The following is a 23,814-nucleotide window of genomic DNA, read 5'->3' on the forward strand; positions in this document are numbered from 1 at the left end:
AAAGACCTGCCAAGTTTCAACAAAGAAAGAGGCATTTCCTTTGGAGGGGAAAAAAAAAACATCCACATCCTTCTTTTAATTACATTTCACCTCTGCATGCAGAGGCAGCACCTGTGCTGTTAATTGCTGGCAGGGGTGCTGGTGGTAGTGCAAAGGTCACGTGTTCACCTCAAAGCTCCTTTTGTTCTCTGGAAGCACAGACGCAAGCCAGCAAGAGGCTGAGTGTTTACCTGAAGTATGTCTTTTAGTTTGTTAGAAGCAGCTCCACTAACAATCACATTTGTTGTAAACTCCTCCGTTTCATGAGGGATGAGATTACAAGTTTCTGGCTAGATTCTTGTCTTTGGCTGCCTCAGTGTCTCTGTCCAACAGGTGCAGACAAGATCTGTGTACGACAGGAAGGGTAAATGCATAACTGAAAAATGCAGGTGAAGTTTGTCTGACGTTAGCAGTGGTTTCTTCCTCCTGATGGTTTCATTTTACAATTCACAAGCTGTTTTTATGAGTTGTGCCTACTCAATACAAAGAAATACCCCCAAAATACTTGCCAGACACTTTGAATTTATTTGAATGGGATGAGGCTGAATCCAACAGCCAATGATCAGTCTCCATGGCAACCAGGTCTTGTACTGGTCAATCGGTGGTGGTAGGGTCCACTTCCATTACTGGCAATAACTTAACACACCTAGGCTTCTAGACTATGTATTTTTGGTCTAGGTTTTAGTGCAAATACCTGAATACACTTAACATAAGACAAAACTAACTTGCAAATAACTTTTCAGCAAGAAATAGGAACTTGTTTTTAGTCGATTTATTAATATTGATGAAAAGGTACTAGCTATGAGTGCAATCATCTGCCAGTGGAACATTTTTCTCATTTTATAAGTTAGAATGTATTGCTCCACTGACACATTATTTCACAACAACCTACTAACTTAAACAAGCTCCTGTAGTTTTGTTTTATTTTAAGTGTACCAAGATATTTGAACTAGAAACTAGCCCAAAAGTACTTGGTAAGATTTTATGATTTCACAGTTTGTAAACAGCTCATCAGTGTGTATTAGTGACTACGTACGTGACTTGGTTGTTGGTGCCATTTTGGTTGGGCCAACCACTTTAAAAACCACTGACCTACTGGGATTTTACCCACAACCATCTCTTGGATGCATGAAAAGTGATCCAAAAAAAAAAGAATGTCTTTTCGCCTTGTTGATTGCAGAGGTCATATGAGAACAGGCAGACCAGCTGATAAAAAGGTAACAGTACTTGACGCAAGAACTCTGCACTACAAAACAATGTGGAATACTATGTCACACAGCACCTTGAAGCGGATGGCTACATCAACAAAAGACAACATTAGAGTCCATTCCTGTCATCTAGGAAGAATGGCTAGCATTTGGCATAAACTGCAAGACGGCATGAATCAACAGTTCAGGCTTGTGATGGTGTGGGAGTATTTGCTTGGCCAAACTGGGCCCCTTAGTAGCAATTATGACTAAACAGCCCAGCCGTCCTGGTCGTATACATCCCGTTGTGACCACAGTGTACCCACTTTCTGTTAGCTACAATGCATCACGTCTCCACTGACGTTTCATGGAAGTGATACCGAGAGTGATATTAAGGGGAAAACAATGAAACTGGGTGTGACCCGTTTCCATACTCTCCCCTTGATTTCACTCTGTCAATTTTGCCGTCGAGACCGTTTGTTGCTGCATAACAACCTGAAGCTATTTTTTTTAGAGAAAAAAAAAACAAAAACTAGTGTTTTCTTGAGATGACAAGACAAATCTAGCTTGGCTGTTTCAAGTAAACAAAAGCTTGATTCACAAGTCTGAGAAATAAACACATCACAGTTCTTGTAGGTTAAGTTCTTCAGGGCTTTTGTGGTTGAGAGAAAAAAATATTTTTCTGGTACCAAGTTTTCACTAAAGAGAGGAGATGAGCTAAACCTTCCCTGTTGCATTCCATTGAGGTTTTACAGTTTTAAAAAGCATAACTTCAATTGCAATGTTTTTTATTATTATTTTTGCCAGTATCCTCTCCAAGTCTAGAAAATGTGTGCCAACTATTACAAGCTAAACCTCTTAAACCACAGGGAAATACAGTTACATCTAGAAGCAGTGTGATCATCTGTTGTAATACTGTATGGTCCAGATAGAGTTACAATATTTATTACACCTTGTTTGGAGATATTTTGGAGACATTTTTTGATTAAGCCATCCTTAAACCAGCTCTAAATTATAAAAGATGGGTCGCGATCCTCAGAGAGAAAGTCAGGAAACAGATGAATAATTCCCAGACTGGTTTCCATTTTCCAGTATTGTGAAACCATACAATTATCTCCAGGGTGGGTCATCCTTTTTTATGGTAGCTGAATTTTCTTCAGAACTTCCTTAAATCATATTTTTTTATGATGCAGGTAGCAACTTAAATTGCATTTTTAACATGCTTGTTGGTCCTGTTTTAACTTGTCTAGAATAAAGTCAAACAATAGTTATGATCTGCATGTTGCCGATTCTGTGCCAGTTAATTTGTATTTGAAAAGAAATAAGGTGGGACTTATTTACACTGTGCACAGGTATTAAGTGACTATCTGGTCCATTTAATCAATTATTTTTTACACATTTTCTGGAGAAACTTCAGTGCTGAATGGATTTAAGCATAGCAGGTGATGTGTATTTGTGTTATGAGGTAGAGGTTGGCCCATCGAGGACAACACCATATATCAAGATGATGTATATTTATCAGGCAGTTTCTTTTCTTTGGGCAAAATGGGCCAAAAAAATAGATTGAACTGACTCTAAAAAGTCAAAAATTGCCAAGTCTCTCAGATGGATGCAACACTTTAGAAATTGCTAAGATATTGGGGTATGATCACAGAACCATCCAACTTTTTGTTGCAAGTAGTCAGTCTGGGTCAAAGGAAACAAGTTGAAAAAAAAATGGAGGCAAATTAACTGAAAAAGATTTGAGAAGAATCAAGTGTGAAACTACCTGGAACCCATCATCTTTCAGTTCTGTCATATTCTGTAACTGCAACCTGTCTGGAGAAACTAGAAGTACAAGATGTTCAGTTTTCATAGACATGGCCAAGAAAAGACAGGCTGAAACCTGACCAACGCTGAATACGACACATAAACTGAGCCAATCTGAGGACAGATTTTTCAAAAAGACTGATTGATGAGAGCAACTCTTGATGGGACTATGGGTGGATCAGTAAGGAGAACAAATTTACACTTTGTTTCAGACAGCAGGAAGGTGTAGGTGGGACGTTGATATGAGCCATTAAATATGCCTGGACCTCCAGGCTTAAGGTGAATGAAAACAGTCCACCTCTCTGAACAGTGACTGCAAGGCTGTGATTGCTGTTGAACAAAAAGTTGCCAACATATCAAGAAACTGACAGAAATGGAAGAAAATAAGGAAAATTAAGGTGGAGATTTTGGTCACAAATGTGTTGCTGTTGTTTATTGGAAAGTTTTTTAGTTGTTTATTTATAATTCTGACTTAAATTGATGCATATTAAACACTGAGATGGAAAAATGCCTTCATTTGGTTGCACTTGCATTATAGTTCTGCACAAGTACAGTCACCCACTAATTGTCCAAATACAGATATACTCCTAAAAAAGTCAAAACCTCACATTTGTTTTCTTAAACATTCATGTTGGAGGTTAATAACATTTTAGATTAACAGAGCACTCCAGTTGATGATGAATAAAAATAATCCTTAAAAATACGGTTGCCTAATAAATGTGTACACAGTGTAAGGACAAAGGCAGCAAATGTTGCACACAGACTAGTTATGGTGTTTTTCTGTCTACAAGTTGTAAAAAGATAGATTGGCCCAGAAATTGCTCTATATAGATGTATAATTCAGATTTTTGTCATAGATTTGTTTGCTGTACTCCATATTTGTCATCAATACTTCCCGTGCCGTTTTAGAATCGTGGTCTGCCTGTAGTTTTAGCAGGAAGTGAACAAAGCTGTTCAGTCTCCGTTGGTCACGTTTCCCAATATTGAACTAACATTAACAGCTGCTTCATTCAGCTTGGCTCTTCTCTCTTTGCAGTGGAGGATGGATGTCTACAACACAGACAAGTTCCAGTAAGTTTCTTCCTGTCGAACTGGTGCACTACATATGTCACAGGCGGACGTTAGCAAATGGGTAAAATTTAAAATCCCAACACAGTCCACACCTCCAGAAAGCAACTGTTCCTCAAGAGCCCAGACACTCTGGACAAAGCAAATAGTGTAGGATAAGGGGCTGAATTTTACCAGGTTGGCACATCTTAACAAATGTCAAAAAGTAAAACAGAAAGAGCAAAAATAATTACCACTGTTCAGCATCCAAAGCCAGAGGGAATGTTTCCCCCCAACAAGCAAAGCCTCAACCAAAATAAATGATGAGCAAAAGTCTATAAAAAGAAAAATAGAACTAATATCATAGAGATACTCTGCTGCCACCATGAGTAGCACAATATTAGTTAATACCTAGAATATAAAACCTGGGTGTGTTTTTGACTAAAAAAAAAAAGTTTGCATCCAATGAGTCCAATTATACAGAAATTTAATACTGATAATGGAAAAACAAACCCATTGACATGACACTGACTGAAACCCACTTTTATTATGACTTCTTTCTTGCTAATTTCTAAGCATATTCAATAAATCAAAACACTGCAGTAGAAAAAATATTAATCTAACATGTAGAAAAGCAAAATCTGAATTGCAATAATAAAATAAATAATAAATATGGAAGTAAACATGGTACATATCAAGTAGGTTTCCAGGCAAGTATGAAATCTTGAGGTCAAAACTGTTGAAATAAAAGTGTGTAATTGTTCAGCAGAAGGGTTCGTTTTTGAGTGTGTGCTGAAATGTATGCAGGTTATCGCATGTTCCTATGCTTTTACCTCTCTGCAATGCAAACTAAAATGAAGGGTGTATACGGTTTTTAATGCATCAGTGCATTTCTGGCAGCAGTCACAGTGTTTTTCATGAGCATGGCAACAGTCATTGGACCCACACCTCCGGGAACAGGTGTTATGAAACCTGCTTTCTCCTTCACTCCTAAAACAAATATCAGAAACATGATACGGTGTTAAGCAATGCTCTTTATTCACCAGGAAATGAAGGTGATGTGCAGGTATTAAGATATTTCCTCTGCTGAGGCAATCCTGGCAAGATTTATTGCTCGTTTTACCCTCAAAATCCACATCCCCGATGAGCCGGACTTTCCCTGTGTGCTGGTCCAGGTTGCGATTTATGCCAACGTCAATAACTGCTGCACCCTTTTTCACCATGTCTGCTGTGATCAGACCTGGAACACCTGACCAAAGGGGGAACAAAAAGGCATATTTATCAATAAAAAGGAATAAAAACTTTTTATTCTTTCTTCCTGTCATGAGAATTTCGCATTCACAATACATCAGCATTAAGATCAGTAACGGCAGATACTAATCACTTTTTAACATATCAGTATCGGTCTCATAAATAAAACTGGGTCAATATTAATAATCAATAATGTTTTATTCAAGTTTGTGTTTTAGGAGTTGAAAGGTGTTGTCCAAGTGGGAATTGTTTGGGCAGGTGATAGTGATGGAGCACAGAGGAGCATGTCGGTGTCGAAGAGTTTTTCTGTTTATTTTTTATTATTTATTTAACACCGATTATCAATAATAGCCCAGTTTTTCATATTGGTACATCCTGACTGAGAATTAGTGAGAAAAACTCAGACTTGGGGAGGGGAGTATGAATTAGGCACAAGAATATAAATTAGTGAAGTAGTTCACCAAATATCTTCAAAAACTTCTAATGAAATTACATTGAAGTAATATATATTTAGTGTTCACCATTTCTTTATTTTGAAACTCAAAGGATTTATTAGTCCAATCCCTTATTAAGTAAATCTATACAGCAACCTCTACTCTGCTAAAATGTGCAAAAGATTTTTATATATAAAAAATGTATCTTTTATGGTACAATCTCCAAATTAATGTTTTGAAACATAATGTACAACAGAACATGTATTTAATAAAAAGAAATACATATTTTTATATCCTTAGTGCCACATTTATGTCCCCAGATAACTCTAGAGACCTCTGTTCTCTATTATTCAACCTTCTCCTCAGGTTTCCCCAAATATTTCTCCATTATCTTTACTTTTGAGGACTGAGAAGGTCATTGAGGAATAACAATTTGTGTCTGGTGATGCATTTTTGAGTTGATTCAGCCATGTAGTTGGATCATTATACTGCTACTCCCAATGTAGGCATCTCTTTTCAGCTCTATAGCAGACGTCACCGTTTCATTTTTTTAATGTGATCTAGTATGAGCTCATTATCCCACATCCTTAAAGTTTCCAAGGAATTTGAGACAATAACCACTTAACATGTAAATATGGTTTTAATGGTTTCTATGGACTATAGTTGATCCTCAATGCTGTAATGTCCTAACTATGAACTTTGGAGTTTTTTTTTTATGTCCCTTACCATCAGGGATTGGTTCCTTCTTTTAAGCTCCATCAACACTCTACAGTGGTACTAAGAGCTATTTTTGTTTCTTAAATTGGAAAAGCTTTGTAAATATCAAACTACATTTTCAAAGAATCTATTTGGCGTGTGAAATAATCCAGTTAAATTTCCCAACCAAAGTAATAGCAACTTAAAAATGCATTGGGAGTATACATATTGAGTGAGATTAAAAAAGAAAAAAATATATTTATAATGAAACAGATATAATGTATATCTCACAAACATAAACTTAACTGAAAGGTTCATCTTTTCGTCAAGAAGGGAAACAAATCCTTTAACGTCATTGGTTATGGGACATTGGTTACACTTCGTCACTGGGAGTGTAACCTGGCACCCCCAACGGCGTTTCTACAGTTTTACAAATGATTAATACTTTTACATTCCAACCCTATAAGACCACCTTGTTTTTCATAAAGAGGAATAGAGGTGAGAACAAAACAATTATCTGGAAATTTCCACATTTGGGATGCAGACTTGAACAAGAACTATTCAAGTAAGGACTAGTAAGCCTTTTTCATAATCTTTCCTTTTTCTTGGAACAACACCAGCCTGCATAATTCCTTTTAGGCAAATTCAAAGAGTCTAAGGGATTAAGGAGTGTACAGCAGAATCTAAACCTGTTTAGGTAGAAGAATTATAAATGGAGAATGGATTCTGGCACAGTAAACAATTTGCATCCCTATGAAAATGAAGTAAATAAAAATGTTTGGTTGCATATAATATCCAATTTAAAAAAATTATAAGCCCCAAATATTTAACAAACTGCTTCCCAAACTGCATTTATAGTACATCTAAAATATTTCTGTAAGCAAAGTGTATTTATATTAACACTTTTCACTGATAAAATCACAAAGAGCATCACAGCGAAATGAAGACAGAAAATAAAATGACCAAAATTCACAAATAAAATAAATTAACAAATAAAAGTATGAAAACAGACAATAAAAATCACAAACAACAAACTAAAAGAAACATTCAAGTCTAACTGATGGCTTGAATGTGTGAAAGTGACTCAATCTGTTCTTTGAAAAGTAAATGAACTCAGTACTCTGATTACTTTTTACAGTTTTTATCAATTACAGCAATACATGTTTATGAATTTTACTCAGATTTTGTAAAATCTGACCCATTCTATTATAACTCTACCTTTATTGTCAACTGAGACTTTGGAGCCACAAGTGGCTCTTTAGACCTTACACAAAGGTTGTCTTATATTTTTAGATACTACAACTATATATTTTTACTTAAAAAAACTTTTTAAAACTCTCCAGGATACTGGACAAAAAAAGCTATATTAAAATTAAATTAAGAGTATTTTTATTGAGCATCGTCTTAGGCAATGAATTTAGATGAAAACAGGATTTGATGAGATACAAATTATAGACTAGAAAATATGTGAAATCCATATTTATTTTCTAGTCTATAGAAAAACTAAACCTGAGTCTAAAGAAAAACTGACCTAAAAACTAAACTATTTATGGATATATTCTATTAGCGTTACCTTTGATTTTTTTGTTGTTAAATCCAAAAGTATGGGTAGGAATTATTGCATTTAGTAAAAATTGGACTAATAGTACTTCCATTTCCTCAGTTACCATCCAATTCCAACTTACTACCATTTTGTAGCCATTAACAAACACTTAGCTGAACTATGAAGATAAAAAGTAAACAATCTCTCTTTCTCCGTCTGTTAGACTTTAATTACCTGCCGCTGCAATGATGATGTCAGCCAGGATAGTTAGTTTTTTCAGCTGATCCCTTGGTGTACATCTGTGAGCGATCGTCACTGTGGCATCACCTGAGAGGCAAAGAGGAGCTGTTAGGTTGAATTAAGCAACAAAAATAAACAGTTTTTTGTATCTAATGCAGGGTAATTGTTCTTTGTTTTATGTAAATTTAAGTTAGTGAATATGGGAATGGAAACTCGGATTTATCCTTCACAGTGCTAAGATGCTAACATTGCAAGAACATTACACTGAGAATAGGGCAGAACTTTAAAACTTAGTAAAAACCACATATATTGTCAATGCCATAAAATACTTATGTTTTCACAAATTTTATAGATCTCAAAAACGGCATGTACGCCACTGAATCCAAGTTTCTTCACTATAGTGTGTGGCCCGTGTGACTAAGGAAGTCTTAGAAAGAAAAAAATAGAATGTGTCACACTGGAACATTTTTGGGTGAGATAAAGAAAATGATGTAAGGTACAACAAGTCCCAGCACATCGAACCTCCGGGTCGCATTACGGATGAACTTTTTATCTGACTTTTAAAACATGCATTGTGGGGGCACATCAGTTTATACAGTCATGTTGTAGGAATTTTGCTTATTCAAATGTCATTGCAAGAGTTTAGTATGCAAAACGAGTGCACAGGTTGTGCTTCAGTTTCATCAGTAATAAAACGTATATTATGAATTGGTAAATATCTAATAATAATAATTCAAATGGTAAAAATAATATTAAGATGAATGTGACAAATTTGTTCTTGAGAGTTAATGACAAATCAGGACTAAAAATTGCACTAAAGATCAGATCTTATTAATGGCTGAGGATACAGTAAATGTCTATCTGGGGATGGGCGACGCGACAGCGTTGGACACTGACGGATTAAAAAATGTTGATCAATTAAAGCAAAGAGATTATGAGCGCTGTGCAATGCAGTTCTATGCCCATGCTCTTATGCATAAGATGTGTTTCCTTCAACTTAAGAAAATAGCTATTATACTTTGAAGAGAGATAGGAGTGCTCAAACTCCCATGTGTCAGTATCAATAATTATTGATCACCTAAAACGCCACCCGAAGTTTATTGTTTTGAATTTGCTTTCTCTTATGCTGGGTCCCCATTTTATTTATTTTTTTTGCTCTTCGTTCTTTGTATAATTATCAATTTTGGTCAGGGAAATGAACATAACTATTGTAAACCCTATACAATTAAAAAGGGAAAAACTTTAACAAACTTTAATCTTTTATAAATACTTTATAAAAAGTATTTAGTCTGCACAAGATGACACTCACTCAGACAGGAAGTAAAACCGTCAATTAAAAACAAAGCTGTGCCACAATTTGATATTTTGCAAGAGGAATAGTTTACTATGACACAATGGTAAATACACCCTTGAATGTGTCACAGTCAAATACTATGATAAAGTCAATATTATCCATTGACTATACGGATGATTTATTGTCACATTGATCAAAGGGATCAATGTGATGGGATGGGATTAAAAATCCCATCTTGGTCTCTAACTTAATATTAAGTAGAGATAAAATAGAATACTTAACAGTTCCACAGGTACTGCCACAGTGCAGAATAACTGTCATATTTTGATTTATAATCACTTTGTATGTACATGATAGTTAGATGGAACAAAAAATGGTTCAAACAGCAAACCTAACAATCCAGTGGATATGCTCACGTTTCTCATAACTAGAACAAAGAAACGATTCTGATTCATTGATAATATTTCAGAGCCTATGATAGTAATTTTCTTTTCTCTGCTATATGACAATAATTGCCCATTCCTAATGGATCCTGCGTCTTAGTCCATACAAAGGTATCAATAGCCTTTGCACACAACTAACTAATTGAAACTTTTTGTGATGTATTTGTATCTTTAATTTATATCCTGGCGAATTTTCTAAAATTTGAACAAAGTTGTGGTATAAAGGTGTTGGAACACCTTTACAACTTGATCAACGATCTATTTAGGCACAGTCAGGATGTTGCTGTTGCATTGTGAAGTTTACATCAACTTTATGGTCACCTGCTGTGAACAGTGTGCTTTACCTTCTATTGTTGGTAATTCTGAGTTTCTTTTCCAAATTAAGAGTCAATCTAGCACAGACCTGCCAACTGAAAAACACATATTGTTTCTGATATATATTAGGAGGATATATATTATGGAGGGTGAGTAAATGTTTCAAGTCTCCTAGATCATTGGCTGTTCTGTCTGAACTGTTCCTATTCCTGCTGGTCTGTTTTTTTTAAAACTGAATTAACCACAAAGAAAAAAATTAATGAAACTGTTAAAGGAAGAGCTAAAGAGTTTTGCTCCTGTAACTGATAAAAACTACGGAAAAGTAATATGTGGGGATAACCTTTAAGCCGCCTACACTGATTTCTAGGGTTTCACACAAGTCTGAAGGTGTGGGGGAAACCAGGAGCTCACGGCTGCACATGCTGTGAAGTTCAACTGGAATTTTACATATCCTTTCATCTGAAAAGGGTTGAACCACATAAACAAGTTCTCACAGAGTCTTGTGTTACCAGATACCCGTTTTGCAGTGACACAGATAAACTCTCATGCAACTGACAAACAGCTGTACCAATGACAAAAAAAACAACAGATTTTTAACAATGAAATAATCATACAAGATATAATAATATGGTAAAATTGTCTTGTTCCACTGGCTGATTATTTCACTTATAACTAGTACTTTTTCCATCAAAATTTAAAAATTATTTACCTAAAACATGCCATTTCCTGCTAAAAGTTACTGGTGTAAGGGGTGTTTTTTGGCACACTTTGGATGCCATAGAACCAACTACCATTAGCTAAATCCAACAAGCTATGGAAGTATTATTGCATAGTGTTATTATCTATGAGTATATATGCTTTGATTGATCATTCCAACATGATAATGTACCATGTCACAAACTTGAATTCTTCTGAAAATGATTCTGACTTAATTGAACTCTAACAGCTTCTACAGTCACCAGATCTGAATCTAACAGAACACCTCTGGGATGTAGCAGAACAGCAGATTTGCATCATAAATTCAGCCAACAATGTTGCATCAACAGTGTGAAGCTGTCATGCTGATATGGATCCCAGGTTTTCAAGGAATGTTTCAGAAACATTGCTGAATTTATAGCAAAAAGAATTAAATTAGTTTCAAAAACAGGGCTCAATCTTACTTTTTTTTTTTTAATGAAGTGGCCAGTAAAAGTGTATATATTTTTAATAAAATGTGATTACCAAGTAACCCATTTTACAGAATGTGTCTACATTTTTTAAAAGGGCATGAATCATGAAAGAAAAGCAGCAGTTAGAAATAAATCTCAAAACTGTTTGTTCAAAAACTGGTAAAACTGGTAAGAAACTTGTTTTCTTTACTGGTTTCTTCCGCTCTATGGATTCCTGGAAACTGAAAGCTGGAATTAGCTAAAGGATTTCTGATTGGCTGGGACTGCCACAGACAGGCTGTACATCATTTGCTTTACACATGTAAAGAAATGTGACTCCCTAAAGCCCTTTATTTCCTTTATTGTAATTTCTTAAAGGAGTCCAGAAACCACAGCTTACTGCAGTCTTTTATTATACTGCTTGGCATGTGTATTGCACCTTGAGTCTCTTTATCGTGTCATATTGCTGAACTTTGACAGTTAAAGTAAATCTTGTTGCTTAATGCAGACAACACCTTTTGAAATCCGTTTCTTCCTTCCTGCACCCATATAAGGACTGGATCCGTTTCCCAGTGGTGCACGGAACCAAATGTTTCGCCCTGATTAAGGCTTTCACACTCCCTTCTTTGTATCCAGCAGGAGACGCATCAGCATTTTTTTTTTCTTTTTGATTAAAAAAAAAAGGCAGGGAGTCATTGAAGTGTGCATTCATATCCTGACAGAAGCTTAAAACATCAAATATCCTTTAAGGAAAACCAGGATGGTGCAACTTGAATTTTCTATGAAGATGTTTGTCATATTATTGGACTGACTAACTTAGATTGGTGGTACAGATAAAAGAATGAATGCAAATCACTTAGCTTACCTCCAGGGCGTTCATGGTTGCGATCTGTATGCAGCAACATAGCAATAGGCATTCCAACATTTTTGGAGCGACCAGCAACCAAGACATTCTTTCCCACCGTCTCAATTCCTGCGTAAACACATTCCCAGGAAAGAAAGCAACATTTTTTCTTAAAAATCACCCTGATCTTAAAGATACACCGATATTTTGTTGCAAATTTTTATGTCAGGTTGCCTTTTGAACTGGAGGGTTGCACAAACAAGTTTCGTGTAACTTTGTCCTTTTCGAAACATTGTATTTAGGTTGAATACTATAACAGTGTAGCTTTGTTTGATATTAAAATGATGTAGCATTAAACTCCACAAGAAAGCCAAAAAAACCTTAGGGTTCAGAGGTTAGATGGAGATTTTTTTTTTTTTTAGCTTTTGTAACTTCTGCCACAAGCAAACAGCTGCAGACTGAAGCCAAGGGACTCAGTTATTTGAAGAACAAAAGGGTAAACCTTAAATCCATACAATTTATGTCAATTAAAAGTGCTGATCACACTAGAAATGTGTTGCTCTTAATCAACACATCATAAATTAGGTTGGCAGAGCTCTAGATAAAAGAACATCTCAAAAATAATATCACTGATTGTTTATAAAATGTCTAATTTCTTTATTCTCATAAGTTGCTATTCCAAAATGTACAATAAAAACATCAAGAAATTCTTTCATACCTTTAAAGTTTTTTTTTCTTTCCCTTCATTTATATTTTTACCGCCGATTTCTTGCAGCAGATAGAAACCTGCATTTTACGCAATGCTTTTCACCTCCCATCAGTGACATTCTGTGAAGCAACAGTTACCTGAACTGAACTTTACTGGTCAACAGCCAAGTTTGACTGGAGGTTTTGCTTTTTATGGGCACAACCACCAAACATTCTTTCTGAGTTTGTTGTTGGTGCAAGAAAAATTTCCACCATTTCATTTATTTATTTAAATTGAAGGGCTATAATTAAGTTAATGAAAAAAAGTGACTCTAATACTGTGATCACACAGGATGTTTCATTTTTTTCCAACTGATCAAGCCAATTTTCTTTAAATAAATGATCTAAAAGATAAACTAGGTGACATGATTGTCTGGCTATTACTGTGCCAATTCTAATAAGGCACATCCGTACTATGACGTGCATATTGGAGAGACTATAACACAGAATAAAACTGACACAGCATTTATTAAACTCAACACAAAAAGAAACTAAAAAAAAAACCCATCCATTTATTAAAGGACCAAACATGATCAGAATTATGAAGAGTTTACAGCACATGTTATGGTTACTAGCAGCACTAGCAGCAAGGAATGGTTATATTACCATGAGAACTAGTAGATCTTTACTGCCCTCTAGAGGATCATTTGTTCAGAACAAGTACAAGTAAACAAAATGAAAAAGACATACGTGAGATTTAGAACCGTTCCTGGTTTACCTGCTCTTTTGATCATCTCCCATACTGCTGCAGGCGTCGCAGGTACCATCGATCTCTGGTCCAGGCACAACTTTCCAATGTTCACAATATGGAAACCGTCAACATCCTTCTCTGGAGCGATTGCATTACACACAGCTCGCTCGTTGATGTGCTCTGAAGAACAGAGTGAAACAAAATACATATGATTACATTAAACCTAAATACTTATTCATTATTATTATTAGTTTGTGATACTTTAAAAACAACAACATGCTTTTCATTCATTAATTTACTTAACTATTACTAAACCGACCTATGTGTCTGATAAAGGTAAAATTAAATTGCAAGTTAATTGCAACAGTATAAAAAGCAACAAAAGATGGGGTGTTGCTTAAATGTAAAAATGCTAGTTATCACTTTATTTGATCTTAAGTGATCAAATAAGTCCAAAAGGAGTGCTAAAGCAATTTTTTTTATTAGAACAGAATATACTTTATTGATCCCCAAAGGAAAATTGCTTATATGTTGACAAGCTACTCCATCCAAGGTGTTAATTAGTAAATACAAATATAGCCATAAGAGATGTAAAATTGATACAAAAATTATGTACGCAACAGTAAATAAATATAAATAAACATAAATAAAATAATAATAATAATTAACATGGACATGTTAATCTTTCAACACAAGCTGCAACACAGTTAAAGCTTTTAATTGCTCTTTTTACATATATCTAACTATACATATATGTATAGTTTGCACTAAAGTCGCCTCTTAACATGGGTAACTAAATCTCCAATGTGTTCCGTTTGCTTACCTGGAAGTGGCAGCTGCACCAGGAGACCGCTGACCCTCCAGTCACGGTTCATCTCATCAATCAGCTCCAGCAACTCCTCCTGGGAAACTGAGCTGGGCCGAACCACTGTGTCACTGGAAATACCTGGAGATTGTCAAATATAACACTATGAGCAATAATCAATGTATTTTTAAATGCAGTAGTCCTGTTTTTATGATCTGAAATTTATACATTATAAAATATGTTTGCAAAACAAAGAAAAACTAATTTCTTAGTTTTTCTTAATTTGTATGTTCACATAAGGCTGACGTACACATGCATCTCAAAAGAGCATTGAAAAGTTAATTTGATTCAGCAATTAGATTCTAAGAGGGAAACTCAAATATTACAGAGATTCAAGAACATAGCAATACACATGAAATATTAATTTCTGTTTCTTTAATGATACTAGATCGCAACAAATCAAAGCCCAAATATTTCAAGAACTCGTTTTGTTTTTGTTTGTTGTTTGTTGTTTTTTTTGTCCATGTACTGCAGTACAAGCCCACAATATCTGGTGATGTAGAGATTTATTTAAACCTCCAAATAGGTACTTTTTGAGCCCAGGTAAGACACTTCTTATGGGCTGTCACAAGAAATGTGACAGAAGCACCAACTCCTGGCACATTCCACAAACTGTGAATCTCTGACAAACTCTTGAATGGGTTTTTTTCTTTCAACTAAATTTTTCAAGACTATGTTTGGACTCACCAGATTCTTTCACAATGATCTTCTGTGGATGATGTATGATGTGTAGCCAGTAACATAATCATATGACATTTGTGCGATAAATATCCCTTCTCTATTGGTCTTGTTTATTATTTTAACATTATAAAGAAAAAATAAACATATTCTGTGTGTAAAGATCCTGCATAATATTTCACTATCGGTATTTGAACTGAATTACAGAAATAGTGTATTCAAACTTAATGAGATGCATGTGCATGACTGCACCGTACACACTGAGGAAAGTGTTGAGAAAGACACACACTGCTCATATCTGACCCAGGATGGTGGCTGCCCGGGTCTTGTTCTTAACATAGGTATGACTGGCTGGGTCATCTCCGACTAAGATGACGCCAAGGTGGGGTCTCATGTTGCCATGAGCGACTAGCTCTTCCACATCACGCTGGATTTCTCTGTGAATCTGACGGGCCAACTCTGTTCCTGAAATCACCACAGCACTGTGCCTGGAGAAGTTTATAGTAAAGAAAAGAAAGAATTTATTTTTGAGAAGCAACTGGAATAAAACTGTGTTCTAAGAAAAAAATATATATGCATGTTTAGAATACACATTTTCCTTTGAGAGAAAATCCTCTGAAGATTGAAACAATTCCTACTAACTGACTATGAAAGTGTCAACTGATCTTAGTCATTTTCCATGGATATGGATATATATGGGTGGGATTTAAACGTAAAGTAACTAATCAGTGCAGGATAAACGGACACACAGACTTATACAAACGCTTTATCTGTCCTTCGGCAATGTCACTGAGTAACCGATAAAAATGGAATAGTGAGCGTGAACATGATTAGTAAACACTCGTTTCTAAGTAAGTTTGTTTTGTTTTGTTTTTTTTCCACATGCCGTTTAACGCCCATTTACCTTGCGCCCTCTACCGGTTACAATGAGCACTGCCGTCAGTTACAATCCTTCCTCTCACATCTGACGTACTCGCATTGCTTCCACCGGTGCCGAAACGCCGCTCCTTCCATTTATTTCAACAAAACATGGCACTACTTTCAGTGTGACAGCGTTTACCTTCTCGCAGAGTGGTACAGATGCCTCCTTTGACTCTCGTACTTTCTGTGCATCCGCAGTTTGGCACGGCAGCAGTGAAAGTGTGCAGTTAACGGTGAGCAAATCCTGAAGGAGGAGCGTAGAGGTGAAATAGAAGCCGCCATATTTGTGCGTGTGTACGTCGTGCGTGTGTACGTGCGTGCACAAAAGGGGATGGGTAATATAATATAGGTTCTATTTGAATCATCATGTTCTACATACAGTATGTTTTTGATTTTTAGTAAGAAGAGGAGTTTTGATGTTTAACCACCAAATAACATTTATGTAGAAAGGTATAAAAGTTATCAAATATAATCTAACATAAAAATCTGTTCTGAAGGCAGAGCAAACAAAAAAGTATATTTCAGTAATGAAAAAAAATACTGACAATAATTTCTTCCTGGGAGATCATATTGCTTGAAGCAACCATATACATGTAACCCTAAATGTGGTTTGAATGTAAAATAGTAGTGAAGACAAAAAGTAGAAAAACAATAGAAACACTTAGACCAAGTGTGAACAAACAACTATTCAGCTTTAGTCTTTTTTAAAGTCTCAATCACAGTTGTATCTCTTGCTTCAATTGTGATTGCAATGTTTTTATTTAAACCACTGAAATAAAAATAATTCCCAGAGAGCATTCTAGAATGGTAGTTTGTTTTTTAATAGTCAAAAGTGTGTTTCCTAATCAAACCTTAATATTGGGAGCACAACATTAAAGAGTATTTTCTAAATGAAGCACCAATACATAAAATGTGTTATGTCAAACTGGTGTAATTGGAGGCATTTAGTCCTTGTTGCACCTTTAGATAGTTGTATTTTTAAATTAGCCTGTAGTTTGTACATGATTCTCCAGATTAATTGGATACTCTAAGGGTGCTACACTAATTTGCCACAAGATGGCAGCAAATGTTTGTTTTAGTAAGGATAGAATAGCAATATTCTTTATTGTCTCAGAATCATGAAATGTATGTGCAAAAGTGACAGGAAATCAAAGAAAATACTCACAAAAATAGAATATATTATATGTAAAAACAGAATAAAGAAAACAAATGAAATTGTGTAAATAAAAAAATAATAATTGTGTCACACCTGATAATTTGGGAGCAGAAAAGGCATCTCTGCCTGTTCGTTCTACGATTCAAGATATTTTTGATGTGAAATATGAACCAAATAGTTACTTAAAACTGATTAAAGAAATCCACTGTTTTTTTAATTGAAGTATAAAAATACCATTTACATTAAAGTGCAAAAGTTTTTGAAAATATTTATGAAGATGAATAATTTGTATGAGAATAAAAATTAAGATATGGTTGTAAAAAAGAAAAAGGAATGATCAGTTATCAGTCATACTGTACAGCAAATTCACATGGATTTACAATTATAGAAAATTGGTGGCTTTTAGGAGTAAGATAGTCATTATTGGTGAAAACTCTGGTATGGTTTTATATCTTTATCTTTGGAAGTAATAAATCTTTACACCATCACAACACTTTCTTGTAGCTCAAATCACAGATACTTTTAACTTTCAGATTTATACATTAAATATGTGCAAATGTTGACATGAAAACATGATTCTATTCTTATTTTCCTATAAACATTAACATAAACCCTGCCTACCTCATTACATCCATTCTAGAGGTCATGCAAACATTAGCCAATATTTTCCAGCACATATGCAATAACGTGTCACTGTTAAGTTTTAATATTGTGCTGCTCCCTATATGTTCAGTGCACGGTTGTAAACTAACATGTAGCAGTTACTCAGCTCTAACTGTTTTAAGTTTAACAACCAGTCTCACAGATGTGTGCATAATGCAGCACGCCATTGTTAAAAAGTAAAAGAAAAACAAAAGAAAGGACAAAGAATTTTGTAAAAACTGTTGGTGTCTCAATATTAGACACCAGAGGTTTCTAATGTATTTAAGTACCAGGCTTTGCAACAACAACAACAACCAAAAAAAGGTAAATGGACAAGATTTTGAGTCTTGTTTGTTTTTAGAAGTTCATATCACTTAGTTCTGGTTGAAAACAAGTTATTGATTTTAAAGACTGTGGAACCCATGACACATTTAGAGTAAAGGTTTGTTTGAGTGGTAGGAGTGGTGCTAGAAATCTTGGTAAACACCGCACCCAGACCAGGCCTGCCTGGACATGAATACATATACATAGAAACCAATTTGCAGATTTTAGTACATACATGTTTGGTAGGCAAATCTATACGCTGGTTACATAACTCAAAACACATGCACACACCTCAAAATTACTTTTGATTTTCCAGTATCAAACAAACTCCGCTGTAAATGTTACAATAGTGATCTGGACCTCAGAAGGATAGAGAGAAAGTAAAAATAAAGTCAATCAGGTTGATATAGCTGTGATGTAGCTGTGATATTTGTTGTGCAACTGTGAGACTGCTGACTGTACATCTGAAGCACAGGATGCTGACCCTTCGGTTCTGAGCTACGCCTGATGCAGCAGCATATATGCAGTCTAACCTCTGAGCTAAACCTGACGGCTTCGGGTAGGTTAGATGTTTTTGCAGTATGAACAGTATGATGCCGCAATTACTGCACTTATACACCAGAGCAAAGCAATTCATGCACACGTATAAGACAAAAACTTGGCAGTGATGCCAGAAATGTATTACTTTACATGAGGTTTGGATATTTTATTTCCTTAAAAAGAAATTATTTTTGAACTACTCCTGTGTTTACTAAAAAAATATTTGGCTGACATTCATATTTGTGTAACAATTTATGACCCCCCCCCCCCAAAAAAAAAGAAAGTTAAAACAGGAAATCTAAAGTGGGGTGAATACCTTGTCACTGTATGATAAAACAACCCATATGGAAACAGCCTTACCTGCTGAAACATTTTCATAATTAGATCTGTGTAGGTATTTACCCTTTAATTTTTGTATGTTTTTCCTCATTTTGATCTGAGAAAAAGTTCCACAAAGCCAGAATATTCAGCAACAATTAATCATGTCTAAACGTATCTGATTCTTTTAAATATTTTAGCAGCAAAGTAGAAGAGTTAAAAAAAAATATGGCTTTAATGTGTGTACCTGGACAAACTGTCAGAGTATTAAGTTGTTCTGGTCTTTAACAGTAATTTACTGGTGCAGTCATGCCTCAACAAGTTTCAATAAGTGAAAGGAGAAAATCTGTTTCAGGTCAGACTTAATTGTGCTAACTTGATCTTATAAAGGGTTTTACAACCCTTCTTGGAAGAGAAAATTCAAAACAAGAATTGGCACAAATGGATTACTGTTTGTTTTCTGTTTCGGTTATTAGGCATTTTGATTAAACGGAGAAATCTTGTTGAAGTTTAAGCTCATTTAATTGCCCTAAAACGCACCCCTCCTTCTTCGCTTCCACCCACTGTTGTTGACTGGCGCGGACGGTTACATAACATTTACGCCTTAAAGCCTCTACCAGTATATTAGATCCTGGTGTTGTGCCGAGAAACGCATGCCTACCGAGAATTACATGCCCAGTCGCGGGAACGCGCATTGTTCTAAAAACTCTCGTAGATTGATGAGAAAATATGACCGAAGAGACAACTTTTGTAACATTATTATGTTTCTTAACCATGAAAGCCCTAAAACGGTGGGTTTTATTTCAGAGATGAACTGAAATAGATACGGTTTTGACACCTTTATTGAGACATATGAGTCGAAGTTTCTGATGACTATAGCTAATGGTTTGCTATTGCTGGGCTTCAGATGACGTAGCATCGAAGTCAGGAAGTAAATGCAGCCCGTTTACTTCTGTTGATCAAAATGCCTACAGTTGTTCTAACCGTTCTATAATAGAGAGAAAGGTAAACGTTATTTTTATGTTTCGAAGGTAGTTCGAAATAGAAGGTAGTCACAAGAGAGTTGATTTTTAAAAACTTACCGATAAAAAGACAAGAAAAATGGATCAACAATCTACGGCTAAAAACACAAGGTGCAAAAGCTAACAATGCCAGAGTTTGTAGCGCCCACTTTCTCACAGAAACGATCGCATTGTTTAAATTGTATTTCAGATATTTTATTGGACAGTTACTTAGAAGGACAACCATTAAAATGTAAGATATTTTATTTTTACTCCCTGGCGTGGTAGTCCCCAGAGTGCTAACTTTGTTAGCATCTAGCTCAGTGCTGAGTCCCGGACAGAAAATATGTTTATCCAGCAGGACTTTGATGCGAAAGAAAAAAAAAAGCTGAATAAATTAAATTTAACTCACCCAGCCATACAGTCGGTCAGTCAAGTGAGCTGTGACTATTCCCCACATGGTTCGTGTCTGGGCATTATTTGTGTCCAGACACAAACATGGGGTTTCTGTAGATCACAGGAAATAGTTGACCCAAATTGGACCTGAATCCAGCGTTCTACAACTCAACGTTACCATACAACTCCAGCATGCAAGCCAGCAATTCCCCTCTTTTTCTTTTCTTTCATGTGTTAAGCTACACCCTAATAGCTTAACGCATGACAAACCAGAGGTCCATTATGTAGAAAATTTTATATTACAGTTTAAGTTAGCCAGAACTGTTCATTATCTTAAAAGTTCTACTCATGCAAAATAGCATCAGATTAATGGCAATGTGATTAGTAGGCCACCACTTTCATATTGATATTTATGTTTACATCAAAAACAGGACATAAAGTAACATATTCAATATCTTGGTAGATTGTGAGGATTTGGTTTTCTGTGTGTCAATTTAGTTCCTGTGTTGTCTGGGCTGCCCTTGATTGCTCCCAGCTGTGTCTCTTGTTCCCTGATTATCCCTTGTGTATTTAATCCCACCTGTGTTCTCTGCTCCTTGTTGGATCCTGGTCGTGTCTGTCGTTGACTAGTTTTGTTCCAGTTGCTACCAGTGTGAGTTCCTTGCCTAAATGCTCATCTGTGCTGCCTGGACTTTTTGTGCCCTTTTTTTTATCACCATTGTTGCGGAAAGTGCCTCCACTGTATGAGATGCTTAGCTTAGTGAGTTGTGCGGGTGCAAGAGATGTGTGGCAGTCGTCCTCCCGTCTGAAGGGGGGGCGCTGCATACTAAAAGAACCCCTGCATCCTTGAGGAGCGAGGGAGAGACAGTGTGTGTGAGGCGGAGTGAGTGTGTAGATGACGACCGGAGCAGCGGCTGTAAGAAAAGTCTGTGCAGCTTTCACCTGTTAGCTGGAGTTATTAAAAGTTAACCTCAACCATCTCCGTGCCACCGCGTGGTTCATGTTCAAGGCGTGCGAGGGAGTTAACCCCGAAGTAGAAACTTCGGCCCTGGAGAAACATCTCCCCTGTGTCTTCAGACCACGGTCAGCAGATTGAGCAGGAACGGTTAACACCATTAAAACCATCATTTACTCTGCAACCTGGGTCCACCGTGTCCATACTTACCATCACCAAAACGACAAATCATGACATAGATAAAGCTATCTATCTATAGATATAGATGTATGTGGAAAGAGAGAGCACAGTAGACATTAAAGTTATATAAATTGACAGTACATAGAAAACATAAGTAGTCCTAGTCAAGTACAAATTTTTGTTGACAACAGCACATTAAGAGCAAACACACCACATGAAACATCATCTTGCTGGATGGCATGTTGGATTGTTTCACATTTCCACCTTGATACTTTCATCCCTTTGCTTCCCATAAATGCGCTTGGTGAGAGGATAAAATGTTAAATTAACATTCTACTGAACCAATTATTGCATTTTTGATAAAACATTTTTTCTTGTTTTACTCACCTTACTGCCTCTAATGGTGACTTTAACAATCCCCACAATTACTTTGAATTTTTCTGGATCAATCTAAGAAAAAAAAAGACAAGTAGAAAAATAATTACAACACTTTATAAACCACAAACGGATGTCATCAGATGTCATTTAAATTTTAAAAAGCCTTCCACACAAACCTTTAACCTGGGACTTTTTTTGAGCCAAACCCGTGACATTTCAAAGCTGTCATTTAGCGTGGCTTGTTGCTGTTGATTCCAATTAAAGTTGTTGACCATGAGATGAAGGTAGGCATTAATAAACTGAAAAGAAAGATTCATGTTTTAAAAGAACAAGTTTAATGCATAGCTCCATCTATCCATCCATTCATCCATCCATCGTCTTAAGTTTTATTGAAATTAAGGTACCTCACTCTCCAGCTCTTGTCCAGGACAAATTCTGGCAAAGTCCCAGCAAAGTAATTTATATGGTCCTATCTTTGACAGGAGGACATGGGTGCCTTTATGTGTTCATCTCCATACTTTGTTTAAAACTAAGAAATAAATGTTAGAAATAAATACAGAAGTACATTTAAAATATTATGCCAATGTAGACATTTTATAATTACACATTTTATCTAAAAGTTTGAAAATATCAAAACACACATTCTACCACTGAATTGCTGGGCTTCAGATGACGTAGCACCGACATCACCCAATGCAGATGGAGGGCAGGAAGTAAATGCAGCCCATTTATTTCTGTTGATCCAGCATTAAAATGTCTAAACTCTGTGTTCTGTGCGGTTGTTCCAACGGTTCTAATAGAGAGAAAGATAAACATTATTTTCGTATTTTTAAGGTAGTTGGTCACAAGGGAGTTAACTTTAAAAAATAGGAAAAAAGTGGATCAACAATCTACAGCTAGAAACAGGAGGTGCAGAAACTAACACCAGAGTTTGCAGCTCCCACCTTCTAACATGTAAGATTGCATCATTTAAATTGTATTTTCAGATGTCTTATTGGACAGTTATTTAGAAAGACAAGCATTCATATGTAAGATAAGATGTACTATTTTTACGCCCTAGCGTGGTTGTCCTCATAGTGCTAATGTTGTTAGCAGCTAGCTCAGTGCCAAGTCACGGACAGAAAATATGTTTATTCAGTAGGACTTTCATGCTAAAAAAAAAAAAAGCTAAATAAATTAAATATAACCTACCCTACCCAGCCATACAGTCACCATGAGCTGTGACTATTCCCCCACATGCTTCGTGTCTGGCCATTCGTGTCCAGACACGAACATATCTACATGTACATCTAGATCGTGTTAATAGTTGACCTACATTAAACCTGAATCCAGCGTCCTACAATGATTCAACATTAACATACAACTCCAGCATTAGCTAAATAAATGATTTACCAGGAGATCCAAGCGCATAGAAATAACATAGGTTAGTACGTTGTTAGCAATAGCATTGTTATCATAGACTAATTACTTAGAATAGCAGAATTCACTTCTCACCTGGCAGAAACAAGTCCATAGCCATCTAAAGCTTTTTTTATCCTAAAGGCTTGACCCAATTGGAAATTAAATGAGTGTGTTCTCCAGGCTTTTGAAAACTTTCTTCTGACTCGTGGTATAATATGAGGTCTGCGGCTCCAGGTAGTTATGTGAATCGCCTAGACACCGGGTAAATCCTCAAGATTATAAGAGAAGTCTTTTTTACCGAGATAATACGGATCATATTTTTTCGAGATGC

At 35.8% G+C, this 23,814-nt stretch overlaps 1 protein-coding gene across 2 annotated transcripts; it reads right to left on the reverse strand.

Moving 5' to 3' along the window:
- Nucleotides 1–4,609: 4,609 nt before the first annotated feature.
- mthfd2l (methylenetetrahydrofolate dehydrogenase (NADP+ dependent) 2 like) lies at nt 4,610–21,184 on the reverse strand. Of its 2 annotated transcripts, XM_088008722.1 has the most exons (9): nt 20,586–21,184; nt 16,332–16,436; nt 15,575–15,759; nt 14,552–14,674; nt 13,756–13,908; nt 12,312–12,419; nt 8,241–8,333; nt 5,206–5,331; nt 4,610–5,072 (listed from the first exon to the last, which is right to left on the reverse strand). In XM_088008722.1, exons 1-9 carry the CDS (start codon nt 20,591–20,593, stop codon nt 4,957–4,959), a joined length of 1,017 nt encoding a protein of 338 aa, XP_087864848.1. In that variant the 5' UTR covers nt 20,594–21,184; the 3' UTR covers nt 4,610–4,956. The 2 variants fall into 2 exon arrangements, with proteins under 2 accessions (XP_087864848.1, XP_014856208.1); XM_015000722.2 differs by lacking the exon at nt 20,586–21,184 and having other exon boundaries at nt 16,332–16,793.
- Nucleotides 21,185–23,814: the final 2,630 nt, after the last annotated feature.

This window comes from Poecilia mexicana, unplaced genomic scaffold (genome assembly GCF_051168715.1).
Source record: "Poecilia mexicana isolate PSO_F unplaced genomic scaffold, ASM5116871v1 scaffold_9, whole genome shotgun sequence".
NCBI classification, from domain to species: Eukaryota; Metazoa; Chordata; class Actinopteri; order Cyprinodontiformes; family Poeciliidae; genus Poecilia; species Poecilia mexicana.

What these genes read in the sequence shown, in the direction of transcription:
- mthfd2l (XM_015000722.2), bottom strand. Translation starts at nt 16,474, where the DNA reads ATGGCGGCTTCTATTTCACCTCTACGCTCCTCCTTCAGGATTTGCTCA. An exon ending in CAACCATGAACGCCCTGGAG is followed by an intron (nt 8,334 to 12,311) that starts GTAAGCTAAGTG and finishes TTTGCCTCTCAG; the next exon opens with GTGATGCCACAGTGACGATC. An exon ending in CATCATCATTGCAGCGGCAG is followed by an intron (nt 5,332 to 8,240) that starts GTAATTAAAGTC and finishes CCCTTTGGTCAG; the next exon opens with GTGTTCCAGGTCTGATCACA.